Here is an 18,924-nt window from a genome sequence, read left to right on the forward strand (position 1 = left end):
GCTCAGACAACAATGGCAACAAATCAATCAAGTACACCCCCAAATTTCTGCAACTGAATAACCAAAAGTAAAAAATGTACAGAAAAGGTGGTAAAGATGCAAGCAGAAGCTTGTCTAAATACAGACAATTCGAGCAGAACAATGCATTGCCCTGCCCTATTGTGCTAAATGACATCTCAGCTAGGAAAGAGAACAAAATGTTGGGGATTTTGCAAATGTTTCTAAGATAATAGATGTAAAGTGGCTCCTTACAGACAGAAAGGAGATGAAAGAATTAAATTGCACAGCTGCTTTTAATCAATAGTTGTTGACATTTCTGACAAAGATTCTAGCATTATAATTGTACTTTGCTTTTTTTCCGACACTTTGCTATAATTCTGTCTCGAAATACATTTTAGGAACTTTTTTATCTCGCGTTTTTTTCCTTAAACCTTTCCTGTCTAGAATTAATTTTTTTATAAAAAAATCCATCCATATTCAAGAAAAACTTGCACTTAAAACCTAAAAGGAAGTAACGACTTTTGTGTTTAAATGAAAAACGACACAAGAATTATATCTTACAGAGTGAAAGCCACACAAAGCCTATAACAGGATCAAGACAATAGAATATAAACCTAAAGTTGATTTAAAAATGAAAATTATGGAAAAAAAACAGACATAGGTACCAAAAACTTTGTTATTTAATATGGCTCAAAATGATTAAATTTCTCTCCTCAGATGCTTTGTTTATCTTGTTATAGCAACATATATTAAATGTATATACATGTATATTGTTATGTAACATATATAACTTATTAAAGGAACATTAAGCCTCAGATTTTACCTTTTTTAGAAAGGGCAAACATGAATTTTATACTGTTTAAATTATGGTTTTAGAGAATGTTAAATGCTGTTACCTGAATACAATAGTGATAAGTGTGAAATAATTTGTCATAAAAGTAGCAAAATGTGAACAAAGTAGTATTTTGACTTCCATACAAAAAAAATAAATTTACTATAAACTGTTTTTTTTGCCAAAAAAGCAACATATGAAAAAGATGGTTAGGATACAAATGTAATTGGCTAATGAGTAACCTTTTGTATACAATAAAAGTTAACAGCTTTTGAGAAATAAAAATAAAAACATTTCCGAGGCATAATGGGCCTTTAAAAAACCCATGTAGGCTACAAATAGAAATAATGATGTCTTACCACATTACTTGTGCTCCATAGAACTTCAATTCTATTCTTTAAAATGTCAATTTTGTTTTAATCTCCTACTTTTTCAAACTTGAATATTAAAACAGACACTAAATTGGTGTTAGTATGTTTTCAATAGGAAAATCAAGGTGTATCCCCAAAACAGGAAGAAAAAGAAATAGATCAGTCTAGTGTTGCGTTAATGTAATATGATTTGCATATAAATAGCATATGATATAAAGTACTGATAATCACTGATTACATCTAAAACCATGGCCTTTTTAAAAAAAATATCAGTAATCTTATCAGCGATAAAATTAAAATGTAAAATGCAATCTGCGCCAAGAATAAAATCATTCAGTATAAATAAATATCAGATTTTAAACTATCATAAATATTTGCATTAACTGGTGACAAATCAATTTTGTACTTTGGAATGCAGTTCTTTTCAGGCCTGATAACACATATACTCACCCCATTTAATGAAACCCTCTCATTGTTCCTACGATACCCAATTTTCCCATTTAAATTACATTCATAATCTGACACCCCCTCTCCTTAACCCCAACCACACCATTGTATACCCCACCCAATTACTAGTTGACACCCCCTCTTACCATAAAACCCCACCATCCCCCTAGTATATGCACCCAATTTACTGACAGCCCCTTGCCTTAGCTCATATTCCTCTACCAAACCTATGTCACACTCACCAACCATAAACTGACATCCTCATTCTCTAAGCCCCATCCCCTCAATCCAATGTTTCTCACCCTTATCACTGCTATGATCTCTTCTCTCTCCCCCCCCCCCCCCCCCCACTCCTCTTCAACATCTACAAACCAATCCCCTTTACAAAATTAAAAGCTTAATAAGTTCCCTTACTTTTTTCCAGTTAAATATATGTATGTCCTTACTGAACTTTAAATCTGAATATGATCCTTTGTAAAGAAATTGTACAATATTTACTGGAAGTAGGGGTTCATTGGTCAATTTTTGACAAAAACTTCCGAGTTGTGATCAATATGACATTAGATATGTATGTCAGAGATCTTTATCTGTTTTATTTACACTCTTTGAATGATGTTACAGTAGTGTACATTGATAAAACAGGAAACCATTTGATGACTGAAGTCAAGTACTTTAACTTTACATTGTTCAAAACAAGATTGTCAAAGAGCATGTAACTCTTATCAGTAGAATTCTTTGTACTTGTATGACTTGCTTCCCTTTGCTCCAAAGAGTTTACGATGCAACAGCTAATGAAAATTTCGATAAATATAATAACAAGAGCTGTCCGTAAGACAGCGCGCTCGACTTTTTTAGTGCTTGCCTATAATACAAAACATTGACAGTTAAGGGCCATAATTCAAATAAAATCTTTGACAGAATTACCTTCTCCTGGACATGTTTGGGAATCATGATTGTAAACAAGTATTCCAACTTTCAAATTAATATCTCAAACAGTTCAGTCAAAAAGTGGACTGGTACTAAAAACTTAACCAAGATTCTAAGTCGATAAAAGGCCTTAATTTTTAAAACAAATCCTTGACAGAGTTACCTTCTCTTGCGTACAGATGGGGGTAATGATGTGAAATAGCATTAAAAGTTTCAAAGCAATATCTCAAAGGGTTAAGGCAATAAGTGGATTTACCCATATTCAATGTATTTTCTAAGTCAAAAAGGGCATAATTCTGTCAAAAACCTTGACAGAGTTATGTCCTCTTGTCTGTTGATGAAGGTCGTGATGGTAAACAAGTATGGTCAGTTTCAAAGCAATACCTCCAATGGTTTTTGAAATAAAGTGAGGTGGTACAAAAAACTTAACCAAGCTCAATACACTTTCTAAGTCAAAAAGGGCCATAATTCTGTCAAAAACCTTGACAGAGTTATGTACTCTTGTCTGTAGATGGAGGTTATGATGGTGAACAAGTATGGTAAGTTTCAAAGCCATACTTGTAATACTTCTGAAATAAAGTGGGGTGGTACGAAAAACTTAACCAAGGTGTGACGCCAACGCTAACGCTAACGCTAACGCCGACGCCGACGCCGGGGCGAGTAGGATAGCTCCCCTTTTCATAGAAAAGTCGAGCTAAAAATGTGTTTATGAAGTTGAGCAACCTTTATACTATATCTTTGCTATACATGATCTGTGCAAGTTTACTGATATTTCATAATCCAATTTTCGAGTATTTTGCAAATCTATGTATAATCTGGTATATTGTACGAAATTTTTACCGTAAGGCAATTTCTAATAATAAATTAACCCTTTAATATGTTAACATATCTTAAGTTGACTATTATATAAGTCCATCTTAAAAATTCTTGGGTACGACCTTTCATCATTTTTAGCGAAAATTTCAAAATAATTATTTACTGACTTAATTGTCAGCAGTGCAGACCACGATCAGACAACATGGATAATACTGGCTGATTGTGGTCTGCAACGGTTGCATTGGCATAATCAGTTGCTGCCATCAGGCTTAGAGTCAAAAGAATTCTTACATTGTATTTTCTGAAGTTTAAGCCGGATAGTTCCCAAGTCTGGTACAGATGTTGCCGACTTAGATCTCTGTCTGTCTCGTTTCTTGCTCCGCTTTTGTACTCCTCCCTTACCGCAACTTTGTGACTGGTCGATGAAAGCTTGCTGGTCAAATGCTTTTATCTCTTCATTAGTTGATGGTAATGGAAATCCGTCGTTCTCTTCTAAAACACAGAAAATTTATAACTTAATCTTTGTTATGAACATATTTGTAATCTACACATTTATAAATGAACGAAGATGTTTTGGTAAATAAAAAATTTAGAAATTTAAAAGCAAAAAACTACATGTAGAATAACGTAGAATAAAGTTTATATCAAGTTAGGCTGGACAGAAATCCTGAAACAAATATTAGATTTTACCTTAACATCAGGTAAAACAATAAGTGAAGTCAAGATTTAAGAAGATGATAATGCATCAGATTTATTCAACCTTTTATGCACCTATCATACCATAGGAGTAACTAGATTTATTTTTCTGGAAACCCCCAAATAACCAACAAAAAACAAAACCAAAACCGGATTTAATATTATCTGTTTCTCAGTAGTTTATCAATATAAATCCAAATCTATAAGCTTAAATATTCCCCATTTCTTTTTTTTTTTTTTTTTTTTTTTTAATAAAAACACTCTCACTTTATCTAAATTCTTATCAGGATTGGTTTTATATGAATATCTCTATAATTGACATGACAGTAATTTTCAATAAGAAATTGTATATCATGGACCATAATGAACCATGCAGCATGACTACTTTCTACAAAGTCTAATACAGATGTAATAGTAAAACCAGAGCATAATTATAAGAATATCATGAACATTGATGAATACTTAAGGATTTTTTTTTGACCAAGCTTAAAATTTGGTCTTTCTATGATGAAAAGTTAGTAAATTTTTCAGTCTCATTTATCTGAACCAACTGAACCTTTAACTTCACCAGAGGTTCACAGATCCTTGGACTAAGGTACCAGCACAATAAATATCTAATATGTTAGTCAATAAATGAAGCTTCTATTCTTGAAAGTGTGGACCAATGACAAAATCTTCAAGACTGACTAACCAGTTCAAAGCCTGCTCATACTTTATTGGTGTTTATTTTCATTGTTTTATAAAACTAAAACTAATCGTATTCATAATGCTAGAATTAAATGGTACATATTTGAAATATAAATAATTGCTGATTTGCAAAGAAACCAACCTGTTTTGGGATAAAATCAACAAATAACAAAACAAATACTAAAATATTCAGATCAAAATGAGGATCAAATTTTAGGATCAAGATTTAAATTTGGATCAACTATAAAATGTTCATATCTTGTAAAAATAATAATAAATTTATTCTAAAATTTCATAAACATGCTATTTCAAGTCCAGTTTTATCATGTTAACACTGAATATTTCATCTATGAGGATAAATAATGGAGAGTATTTGAGTTTTTCAATTTGATCGTGATCTTGATCCTTATCTTTAAATCTTTATGAACACGGGGCCAGAGTTTTCATTTGAAAGACAGGTTAAAAAGTTGGGTTACAATTAACTTAAATTTGGGTTAAAAACTTAAGTTTGAGTTCATTCTCAGATTTGAACACCTCTTGTACAAAACAAACATTAAAAGTCATTAATGCAAGATCTTATATGATCTATGCATGCATCATAGCAATACTTCAATCAGTCTTTTCATTTTTTTTTAAACAGATAAAATGTACAAAATTAAACAGAAGGGTTGAAAAGCAAGGTTAAATAACTTATCATATATTTGAAAAGCTTTTGTACAAAACAAACATTAAATATATTAATGCAAGATCTACTGTGCATGATTTAAACTGAAACGCAATAGCTATTTTTTGTTTCAAACAAATAAAATACCAGTAGTTAATATACACAAAGTTCACTAAACAATCAATGTAAACAAATATGTAGGTTGACTTGTCAATCAAGCAACCATATCAATCTGCACTGCTGAATGGTTTTTAAAACATTCTGAAAGATTTGAATCCCAAACACTTTAAGCTGATAGAAATGCCAAACCAGTTTTCAAGGTCTCAATTATTTTCACACAACTTATAAAAGACTGCAAAAAATGGTCTTGTATAACCCTCTGGCTTAAGATCAATAGGTAGAGCATTGGACTGTGAATTGGGCGACCCGGGTTTGAGTCCCACACGGTGCACGTCACGTTCATTGTAACTGATCATGAAATCCTTACTACGGTCATTCAACTGTTTCTCTCTGCTCAGGCATGTACAGAAGTTTCAGTTCCTTGCTAAAGTGGTAGTAACTAGTACTGGTAAACTGCTTGACTGCCTGCTAAGGATTGATGCAGAGGCTGAACTGAGCTCTGGTAAATTCATTGTGGCTAACTGCCTTGAACCAGATTGAAAACTGCCAACACCACCACCACTCTTGTATGATATTGAATATAAAATTTATAAATTTGAAAGTCACTACCCTCAGCCAGACTACAGACATATTTGCATGATTTAGTGTTCAGCTAAAACTATCATGAAAATTACATGTACATGTATATAAAAGCTTATCTAAACTACATTATTAATTCTTCTGTTTTCTGACTGGCATCATAATTATAAAGAAACATTGTCATGACCCAAAGATAAAAGATATTTTACCTCATAATAATTTTTTGTTTAAAGGCACATTATGCCATTTTTCATCCTACATGTGTTTCAAAAAGTTTTAATCAGCTTGGTGTTAGTCAAAGATTACAATCATGGTAAAACAAGAAGAACAAAGCTATATAACTGTCTGGTAATGGCAGACTTCAAAACTGAAATATTTAATATTTCAAGCAACTCTGTCTCAATGAAATAAAAACAATCAAACATAAAAACATTGTCAGTTCTTGGACTTTGACCCTAATGAGGACGTTAAATCATCATGCACTGTTGTTGTTGTTGCGCAGCTTAATAATGATCTATGTATGTATATAGCATGTATATATGTATATAATGTCTTGATGAGTAACATTTCTTATGACTATCACCACAATGGTAAATGAGCCGCGTCACGACAAAACCAACATGAAGGGTTTGCGACCAGCATGGATCCAGACCAGCCTGCGCATCCGCGCAGTCTGATCAGGATCCATGCTGTTCGCTTTCCAACCCTATTACAAGTAGAGAAACTGATAGCGAACAGCATGGATCCTGATCAGACTGCGCGGATGCGCAGGCTGGTCTGGATCCATGCTGATCGCAAACCCATTATGTTAGTTTTGTCGTGACACGGCTCAAATATTAAATGTTAACCAAATCATAACTATGTAGTTACTAATCTAATTTTGTAATTACTGGTAACTAATTAACTTTACTTGTCATTTCTTACAGCTCAATTTGGATTGCATGACAAAAATTGAATCGTCATATTGTTTTAATGATGAAAACATGACTTTGAGGTTAGTTTTATCATGCTTTATGACAGCATTAAGTCACACAGTAGCTTTTAACCTTTTACACAGCATTGTCTTGTAAGGTATTTTGAACAGTTTTTTTTTGTTTAAGGGATTTCAACAGTTGTTTTTAGAACTCAGCAAATGTGGGTTTTTCAGAGGCTTATCTCCCAGTACATATCAAAATACAAGTATTTTACAGTAATAAGGCACAGTCAGTATAAAAAAACTGGCCTAGGCCTAAATCAATGATAGCCTTAACTTTACTAGCGCTCAAGAGTTTTTTTTTAAACAAATGATGACTTAATAGTTTTTCAGTAAATGAAAAATTATCATGCCGCTTTTACAAAGCAATATTTCAAGAACAAGTTTTAAGCGAACGCTGACCCTCGGTTAACCAGCTACATATATCTTCTCTTATATCCTGACATTAAGTTGTACCCCACTATATTTTGATGATTTGATGATATGGACTCGTGTCTCGCTTAGGAACATCATCCGTTAGATCTTACCACCCTGAATTTACGAAATGGATTAGTTCAGTTTTGATTCTGGAATTGCCCATTGTCAATTTAAAAGGGTTCAAAGATCATATTGCTTGAATTGACCGGCCTGGTCACACATACTAGACTAATGTAACAGGCTGGTCTGGATGAGGCTGGCTCCAATGCTGGTGTTGTTGACCTCCTAGCATTTTGTTTTCGAAGGGACATAATTATAATGACCAGAACATGACATTCAAACACTATGATTAATCAATATATAAAACACTGATTTTCTAAACAATGAACATAAAATGACTAATTGAAAACCCTTGACAATTATATAAATTCTTTCAAAGATAATCTAAACATGACCTTTGTGCACTCAAATATGACCAAGAAAAAATCCATGTGAATTGTGTGAAATTATGCATTCCTTACACTTTAAGTTACATTGTAATCTATATCTTTTTTCAAAATCCACACTTTTTTGGCAAGTAACTGCCACATTCTTGCTGGTTTTTATCTCTTTCAACCTATTCTTACATATCCTACTTAAATTTAAACTTTTAAAATGTAACATATTTTTACCAAAGTATATGTAGCCAATAAGCCTATGGTCTTGCTGGGTGCATCAGCAGTTTAAAATTTCAGTAACAAAATGCTAGAACTGAGCAGCCGACAGTATCAAGCCTGTCGACAGCATACGTGATCTGTGATATCTCTAGTAGGGACCGGTTGAAGATGGCTGTTTAGCCATTCCAAACATTTTACCAGGAGAAACTAAAGACTAAAATTTGAATTTCTAACTATAAGTAATGTTAACAAAAAGAAATATTAGTACATTTTGTAATTCTTTCATAATACAATCTTTCAGTCATTGACATTTTTCACTTAAATGTATACATTTAGATAGACACAGCAGTTATATATATCATAACAGGCGGGTACACAGACAACTTTATTCATCAAAGTCACTACATGTATTTAAATAAAACAAGGTCAATTATGTAATAAATCTATCTGTAGATCATTCAGAAGAGGCATGAAATTAATGATCATAGAATATGTGTACATGTTTTTTCAACTTTTTGACGGATATAAAGATCTACACTATAAATACAGACCCTGGCCAGTCTCACACAGAGTCTGACCATGCACAGTCTGACCACGAGGTTATGTATATATAATTTCTGGTTTAACTTTAACTTCACCTTTAAGTTACGATTTCCATATCAAATACAAATTTGTTATAATGTTAACAAAATTTCATTTTCAGCAACAAAGGTTTACCTTGCTGATTCTCTTAAATCTCGAAACAACAACAACAACACAGATTATCTACAATATTCCTCTATCTAATATGCCATAAAAGTTTGTCCACTCACTAATCTGTCATAAATTCACTGATAACCCACACTTACAAACAAAAACTTTTAATCAATAATAAAATATCCATTTCAATATAGGTGATACTTTGCTGAAAAATTGTTTACTCCAAATAATGTCACACTATATGTTATGAATGATTGGATGTGCAAATATGGTAAAAACAAACACTACCAAACTATTTACCAGTGCAAGAAAATATATATATATATAAACAAACATTCAACACTGCACTGTACATGTGATGTATGCATTCTGAATTTGAAATATGACATTTTACCATAACTGTCAATAAACGGGTAATAAAATAATTTTATGAGATTATAGTCATCCCATGACCTCTGGGACACCTGAGGTCAATAAATACTGTCAATACAAGTGATGGTAATAATGTTTGCTAACACCATTAATAAAATCACTTTCCAATAACCCTAACCACCATGCAAAATTATAGATAAATATCATTTTATTTTATAAACATGTATATATAATTATGTATATCATATGTACTTTTTGTTTTAATTAATTCTATTAATTTTTTTCTTAAATTAGGCCCAATAGGCTAAAAAAGTTATTTATCATTTTTATTTCTCAAAAGCTTTCACATTTGCTGACCTGTTTCAAATTCACACTGTATAGAAATTAAAATACCTAAGGTTTCCTCCTGGACCCTTACTGAGGGGATATAGATACTGTTTATTCAATAGGCCTAAAATCTTTAAATGTGATTAAAATTCCTAATATAAATAAAAATAAAGCAAAACATTTACATGTATTATAAAAAATAATTTAAATAAGTCAATTTTTCTTAAATTGAATTAAATAAGATGTTAAAAAACCTAGAACTGACCTGCAAAAAATAATAAAAAAATAATAATAAATTGATTGAAACCTGCACCTCACCTGAGATTTTAAATTCAGAATCCCTTAAATTCCTATAAAAAAAATGGCTGAATATTTAGACTTAATTTTCACAAATATTCACTTCCTTGTAAAGGAGCTGTCAAAGCTTATTATAGGCCTGAATAAATAAATCAGTGGGATAACTTCCTTACACATCAAGATATTACTTTATAATAATACTACAGTTTATACACTGGATAAAAACCCAGTAGCGAACAAATTAAAGTTCACGATTTATCATTTTTTTACAATTTATCATCCCTAAATATTTTTAATTTTTTAACACAATCAGCGATATCTGGGTGATAATGTTATATGGGTTAATATAATTAATTGTTTGATTTGACCTACTTAGGGTCACAACCATGTTTCATCATATGACACCAGAACTGAAAGTGATTATAAATATAAGTTGCAAGAACTTGTTTCACTATTGAACTTAAATATTTGGTTTAACAACCACGTTTGTTTAGGTTTAAAGGCACATTATGCCTCAGAAATAAATATTTTTTTCTTGCATAGAAAAAGCAAACATGAGTTTAAAAATGTTTAAATAATGGTTTTAGAGCATGTTAGATGCTTATCATCTGAAGAAAGTAGCGGTGAACAAAAAATAAATCTCATAAAAGAAGTAAAATGTAAACAAAATAGTATTTTCACTTCCAATTAAAGTACTAAATCCCTTTAACTGTACTTATTGCTAAAAAGTAACAGGAGTCAAAGATGGTCCACATAATTTGTTAATAAATCCCTTTTTGGAAACTATAATAAGAGACCAAAAAATAAAGAAGTTTTGAGAATTAAAATATAAAAGCATTTTTAGGACATAATGGGCCTTTAACCCCAAAATTAATGTAAACATCATTTTGGGCTATGTTCCTAATCATGACTATTGAAATAATTTTGCACAAAAAGTTTTATCTACTTATCACGATTTTTTTTATATTGGATGGTGAAAATTTTTAATATTTGAAGGAAAAAAATGTCTTCTCCAATGTAGAAAAGAATAAAAGTAATGAAAAGCTGATTCTTACTGGTGCCCATTACAGTCTGTTTTCCTTATATCAGCAATTCTGTACCAGTACTTTTGAAATAATTATCAATACTGACATCAAAATAATGATCTTATCACTTACATTTTGTACTTTTCAAGTTATTTCATTCTTTTTTATCACATTTTTTCATGAAGATATAAACACAATGTAAATATAATCATAGATATGAAAATAATTAAACAGAAAAAATGTGTAGAAAAAATAAAAAAATCATTACAAAACATCAAGGACTTATATATAGAGCCTGTAAGTTAATGTATATTAAAATAAATGAAAATTTTAGTATTATTTTTTTACATAGGAAATATAGGAAATTTTAACTACTGTAGCAAAGATAATTTTTCTTTGCATGATTAACAATAATAATGATTGAAATAAATTGATGAAATGAAATAAAAAAAACTTTGGTGGTCAACATCCTACTTTTTGAGTTATCTTCCCCTGTAAGTGAGTTTTTTGCTCTTTTAGGTCATTCTCAAAGGAAGATAACTCAAAATTAAGGATACAGATACATATTTTATTGAAATTAAGATCAAATTTAATGTCATAGAGCCAATATTACATGTGTGTAATATTCAGGAAGAAATTTACACGACATATGTGTTATATAAAAGAAACTAGAAATATGCCCATAATATAGACATAGCAATATAGACACATTCCATTTTGCCATTCTACAGACAAATAGACAAGAACAAACCTTTAAGCACCCCCTACCCCCCCCCCCCCCCCCCCCTGCTCTCCACTAAGTGGAGGTATAAAAATAACAATGCAATTTAAAACACATAAATGACATGTGTGTAATATTAAGCAAAAATATATATCAATTCTATATTCAGTAAATATTAACCTGTATGGTTTCATAAAATTCCTTACTTTAGAGATAATCTTCTAAAATACCCTTCTGTAATAATACATGATTATCAGGAAAGAAAACATACAATTGTTTCAAACACATGAAAAAAATCACATCCTTAAAATGATAAATTAACGCAACAGTTTCACATTCTTTTAACATTTATTGCATTACTTCCCTTTAATGTGAATTTGTCTATAGTGGATGGCCTGTAATACAATGAATAATTACACACAAACCACAAAAGATTATTATTGTACATGGAATTTATTGCACACAATTCATGTCATATAGCACTGAAACAGGAAGATGATTTTGGCCAACCTCTGATGTTGCAAACTAAAAGCAACACTTGGGATCAAACCACCACATGGTCCACACCTACCGGAGCTAAGAGATGCATAGACTCCAGTAATTCAAACCCATTTAGTCCCCTTATTATAACTATCACACAGTGATTAACAGTGGTTGCAATTCTGATGCCTCAACCCTTAAAGAACACAAGAGGAGATATGGAGTCAATGACCGTAACCACTTGGTTAGGAATATATGCTATCTCCTGTCAGTGACACAATGATGTTGTTCATGATCACCAAGCAAAGATATGAGAGAGATCAGTGTCTCTATTAGAGAGATCAGTGTCTCTGTCATATAAAGATATTAGAGAGATCAGTGTCTCCGTCATATAAATATATTAGAAAGATCAGTGTCTCTGTCACATAAAGATATTAGAGAGATCAGTGTCTCTGTCATATAAAGATATTAGAGAGATCAGTGTCTCTGTCATATAAAGATATAAGAGAGATCAGATATTAGAGAGATCAGTGTCTCTGTCATATAAAGATATAAGAGAGATCAGTGTCTCTGTCACATAAAGATAATAGAGAGATCAGTGTCTCTGTCATATAAAGATATAAGAGAGATCAGTGTCTCTGTCACATAAAGATATTAGAGAGATCAGTGTCTCTGTCATATAAAGATATTAGAGAGATCAGTGTCTCTGTCACATAAAGATATTAGAGAGATCAGTGTCTCTGTCACATAAAGATATAAGAGAGATCAGTGTCTCTGTCACATAAAGATATTAGAGAGATCAGTGTCTCTGTCACTTAAAGATATTAGAGAGATCAGTGTCTCTGTCACATAAAGATATTAGAGAGATCAGTGTCTCTGTCACATAAAGATATTAGAGAGATCAGTGTCTCTGTCACATAAAGATATTAGAGAGATGAGTGTCTCTGTCACATAAAGACATTAGAGAGATCAGTGTCTCTGTCACATAAGGATATAAGAGAGATCAGTGTCTCTGTCACATAAAGATAATAGAGAGATCAGTGTCTCTGTCACATAAAGATATAAGAGAGATCAGTGTCTCTGTCACATAAAGCCATTAGAGAGATCAGTGTCTCTGTCATATAAAGATATTAGAGAGATCAGTGTCTCTGTCACATAAAAATATTAGAAAGATCAGTGTCTCTGTCACTAAAAGATATTAGAGAGATCAGTTTCTGTCACATAAAGATATTATAGAGATCAGTATCTGTCACATAAAGATATTATAGAGATCAGTATCTGTCACATAAAGATATCATAGAGATCAGTATCTGTCATATAAAGATATTTGTCTCCAACATGTAAGGATATTAGAGAGATCATAATCTATGTCTGAAGCCTTGCAGATTGACTACTAAAGTAACGAGATCACACATGTAAAATTCATTGCTTGCCAAAATGTATAAGACATGTATAAACATTATTTACAATTTCAATGTACATTTCAATTCATGAGAAAAATACATTAACTTTAACTACCATGCCAGAGGATTGTCTTATACGAAACCAGGAAGATTTAAATGTAGGATATGGCCATCTTCTGGTTAAGTATTTAGTGACAATTGAACTTTACTTATTGTTTCAGGGACACGTAGTTAACAATGTCATAAACAAGATAAAAAATTTATTAAGTGGTACAAAATTGCCTTAATTGTTATCTGATTATCAAAACATGACGATCCCTGACTTCAATTTACTGAAAATGAAACTTAAAATAAAAGAGTAGGCTAGCAAAATTTGCATAATGTGTTTGTCTTACACAGCTTGTATTTAATACGAAGGATACATGAAGCAGATTGAAAGTTTGATTTATTGAATTGCATGTATTCTATTACTTTCATAGATTAAAGGGAAATAACTGTTGGATGGCTTAAATGTCTAGCTGTTGTGACATAGATTACGTACTTCATGCTGTCAAAGATGAAATGTTAGAATTGGCTTTTAGCTTTCTTAGCCATTTTGCTGATCGTTTATTTCTTTCTTTGGTAGTATACACTTTCACTTTAAAAAAATGCACAAAATAATATTTTTCATAAAATGTACTTTAACGTTTTTTCTGACCTCAAGGATGACTTCATAATTTAAAACACCTGCACAGCTGACAAATTCCCCAACAATATATTATATATAATCTGGTAACATTAGCTATATCTACAGAATCCCATAAGTGCCATTTACATAAGTCATAAGGCATAAGACAGAAGTCATAATACATGAGTGATAAGACAAAACTCCTAAGACAAAATGGCACTAATGGGCTTCCGTAATGTATCAGTAATACTAGATATGTTATTCTCAATGGCAATAATTATAAATTTTCAAAAGTAGGAAGTTGTTATATCCTAAACGTGTAGACATTACTTGTGACACACTTAACCACTTATGATCCGCAAAGGAAAACATCCTTCAAGAGCTTGAATTTGGAGCAAGGATGGGTTATAAATGGAGTTCAAGAATCTGATTGGCTCAATCCTAAGAAGAAATAAGAAACAGACCAATGGTAGGGCACTATTTTTAGACTTGTCCCAAAATTGTAGTTTTAGGGCTTAATTAAAGGTTAAAATGTGTAAACCAACATGAATTTGGATAAGTGACCACAAATAATGATAATTTAATATGAATGCAGTTTCAGTGATTTATGAAATATATAATTATTTCTTGACCTTTTTGATGGAAATTGACCTAATTTGAATAAATTGGTTTTGTGGTTGATGCATATACGTTTAAAATTTGATATGCTTTGACCACAATTTATCTTTGTTAACAATTATGTTCATGCTATGACCTGCAGGGTAATTTGAACAATTTTGACAAGTTTATTTTGGTTTTCAAGCTGACTTGTGACATATGTTTAGTATAGATTACAAACAAAATGTGTGATATATAAAGTTACATTCTTAATATGCCATTATGACAACTTTGTAACATCAGAAGGTCATCAAATGATTTGTAAATTGAAATGAACATTCATAGATAATTGTTTGTGACCTAGCTAAATTTATGTTATGGACTAAGGTGCTTTGAATTTGGAACTATTTATAGATGTTATACAGAACTGACCAAATGTGGGTTTTTCCAGTATGATCCCAGGGTATGGGTGTGGGGGTGAGTGGGTGGTGAGGTATAAACAAATGTTTACCAATATAGCTTTAATCATATGGTGCATTAGCATTCAAAATTGAAATATCAACAAATTTGGGTTATTAATGTGATATTTACCAAGTTTTAACTGTAAAAGTTTGTTTGAACCCTAGGATTAGAAGGAAAAAACCCATATTTGCTGATTTCCCTATTATTTCTGAGTTTGAAAGATTTCAAAATCTCAACAATAAAATTGAGCAGACTAGGCTACAGAGTTTGCTAGGACTGAACAAGTGTTTGTTTGATTGGGTTTTGCATAACTCTGACACAGTATAGGTCATTTGGCGATGTTCTAGCGGAAGTCCTCAGGTGCCCTTATAATTTGTGCATTATTTCAGGCATTAACTGAGGCACCTGAGTAAAACCACTCATGTTCCATAAGCTAGCCAGAATTTGCTTCCTCATATGAAAGAATTCAAAGTTTCTGTTGGGATTCAAACCCACAGCGGTTATTATCAATACAGAATATTAACCAAGTTGTAAATTGATGTAAAAATTTCTTTGTAAAACAGGATAAGATGGGGAAAACCCTATATTTGCTGACACGGTCTTACAAATCCTGGGCTAATTGCAAAACTGTTGTAACAGTCCTTGTTATTTCATATAAATTACTTCAGTTTTGCAATCAACTCTCAAAATGAAAGACCCTGTTGCAGAGTTCTGGAGTATCACCAGCATTCAAATGGTTTGAATATAATTTGAAGTAATATAATTATTATTTATGCACTGATAATTATTAACCAAGTGTAAATTTTTTTTATTACCCAAAGATTACTTGGGGAAAAACCCACATCTGCTGTATGTTTCAAACATTGAATCTTATCTCTCAATCTTATGTATTAATTTATAATATACTTTTTTTAAAATGTAATGACTAGACCAGCAGGTGTGCAAATTAAAAAATGATATACAATGTTATCAGACATATTGCAAATATTTTGTTTGCTAAAAAATAAGTGGCTTGATGGTTTGTATGTGAAACATCCCAATTATGGGATCCACAAATATGGAAGATCAGGTTTCCTCTTATACTGATTTACTACTGGTAAATTTTAAAGAAGAAAGATCCTTTGAGAAAATGACAGAATATGATAAATATGGTTTGGTTATATGTCTGTTCAAAAATGTCAGGAACTAGTGCAAAAATCTGTCATTCCCCTATTTTTAGAAACTTTAAAAGTAAATGTTTCTAGTGAAAGAACCAGAAAACCCCTATTAAAATTGAATGCTAGCAGAATCTATTTGCCACCATTACGAAAGGCCAGATTGGAATCATTTTGCTGCTTTTATTATAATAATTTTAATATCAAATTCCCTAAAAGTAACAATGGTTCAGCCCAAATCCAAATCTATTATTGTAAAGTTTTCACTACAGTAAAGAATGGGGAGTTTTCACAACAGCCAGATTGCACAAAATGCTTCCTCTAGTTAAGAAACTACCCTTAGTGAACTGCTAAAAGAAAAATAACCTTCCACCACAAAAAAAACAAAAACAACACCCCAACCCCCGCCCCATCCCCCAAAGAAAAAAAAATCCACAACATAACAGTCTCTTACCATCTTACCATAACAGCTGAGTTTCATTAATCCATCTCAATCAAATCATAAACAAAATACAAAACACTAAGTCTGTATTTATAATATTATCAATAATTTTAGTCTATTCAAGTAGACTAAGTATATACAGAGAAAAAATGCTTTAAATAACTTGACATACTTTAAGTATGTGTTATATTACTTTAAGTAAAAACTGAGTGACATTAGGCATCACATTTCCTTTAAAATTTCCCCTTAAGGTAATTTATACATACTCAAGTTTTTGCTGTTATTAAAATGAAATATTTACACTGGTAAACATTGTGGACATTTTTGTTATACATAAAATGCCACTTAAAGGCTTAAATTTAAAATTGCATTTTTGATGTACATTTTATTTCTATATATAATTATTTGTTTTAAGAAAATCTTTAATCTTAGTACAATTCTTACTGTGTCAAAATGTTTGTGATTATTTTTAGCTACATTTAAATAAATATTTGATAACTTCAAGATCAAAACATTCTTTTTTAGAATAATTATCCATTGCTGTCTATGTGACTTACATGTGTAATATGTTTAATTAATTTTTCCTCCTTTGGGTACAAAAATTAATCTTTGTGTTCAATTGTTTTCTTCTGCTTGATTATCAAATCATACCCACAGTCAAATTGGCAGCATTTCAGAATCCCTGTGCATTATTTGAACATTAACAGTGCAGTAAGAAGTGATTTTCACACTGAATAACTATTACACTGTGCATAATTTTAACACTGCATGCATTAAATTTCATACTGTATGTTATTTTAATGGTGCAAGCAATATTTTCACACTCTGCATTATTTTAACAATGCATGCATCATTTTTACACTGTGCATTTTTTTATGCTCTACACCATTCAACCAAAGTGACATACCTTCATATAAATTTAACATTACCTTGAAAATGTGTGATTCTTTGCAGTACCAATTATGGCATTTTTGAAAATGTTAATTAATTATTCATATCAATATCCATTAATTTTATAAGAAAGCTGTAAAAATACAAAAAAGCAATATAACAGAAACCCTGTTTTTTTTCAAATATAAGGGAGATAAATGAGATAATCATTGTAATAAAAGTTACTTTTCTTGGCTCTCAGCAGGCTATTTCTTCTCTATTGAAAGTGCAATAACATGTTTCTTAAAATGTTTCAAAAGCAGGAAATTATTTGAATAATAATTACCTGAATATAATGTAATGCAAGCATTTACATGTAATAAAACCAGCTCTATTCAGTTTGTAATAATTATTTTGTCAACTATGTACTCACACCATCCAAAAAGATAGCATAATTCTCTAAGATTAAGTTTAAAAAAGTGGAATGGATGGTGTCCAAAAACTTACCACTATTCTGTCTTAAAGATCCCCTGCGTACACGCTCCTTTAGTTTCTTGTACATCTTAAAATCACTATCTCTTGAAACAATCACTATTCCTTAACTGAAATAATCACTTTCCCTTAATAATCACTATTCATTGAAATAATCACTTAATTCCTTAATTGAAAAAAATCACTGTTTCTTAACTGAAGTAATCACTATTCCTTAATTGAAATAATCATTATTCATGAAAATAATCGACTATCCTCCCCTTTTTTCAAAAAGTCTCTTCTCATTTATCTTTTTATTTTTTTGTAACTCCATTTTCTATTTTCATATTATATATATCCTCTGTATTTCCTTACCATCACACATAAATCAAAGAATGTATAATTATATACATCCTTTCTTCACTTTCCTTTCTTCACTTTTTAAATTAGTGTGAGTTTAAAAAATATAAAAATCTGTCATAATCTAATATACATATTAATGTAAGCATTATTAAACTAATGTATGCATACTTTAACTTGTGTCATGAAAAACGTGAAAAAAAAAATTTGTCACCATAATTAATTAAGTAGTAGATCATGAAATCCTTGTATACAAATTACGTAATTTGTAATTTGAAGACGATAATCATTCGTAACACTTATTGTAGACTGCTGCACGAGCCTGCTACTTTATGTACAGAGCAATTAAACAATTGAGCTAAGCCTTCGCACCTGTCAGTAAACTCATATAA

General features: G+C 31.1%; 1 protein-coding gene across 1 annotated transcript in view; it reads right to left on the reverse strand.

The window, feature by feature from the left end:
* The window catches only part of LOC132721758 (FYVE, RhoGEF and PH domain-containing protein 4-like), an 88,346-nt gene that overhangs the window by 40,355 nt on the left and 29,067 nt on the right, over positions 1-18,924 (reverse strand). Inside the window, exon 3 of the mRNA XM_060706124.1 lies at positions 3,685-3,885. Coding sequence (XP_060562107.1) covers positions 3,685-3,885 — 201 coding nt within the window. The remainder of the gene's footprint in view (positions 1-3,684; positions 3,886-18,924) is intronic.

Source organism: Ruditapes philippinarum, unplaced genomic scaffold (genome assembly GCF_026571515.1).
Source record: "Ruditapes philippinarum isolate M1 unplaced genomic scaffold, ASM2657151v2 ctg1407_1_1_1_1, whole genome shotgun sequence".
In the NCBI taxonomy this organism is placed as follows: Eukaryota; Metazoa; Mollusca; class Bivalvia; order Venerida; family Veneridae; genus Ruditapes; species Ruditapes philippinarum.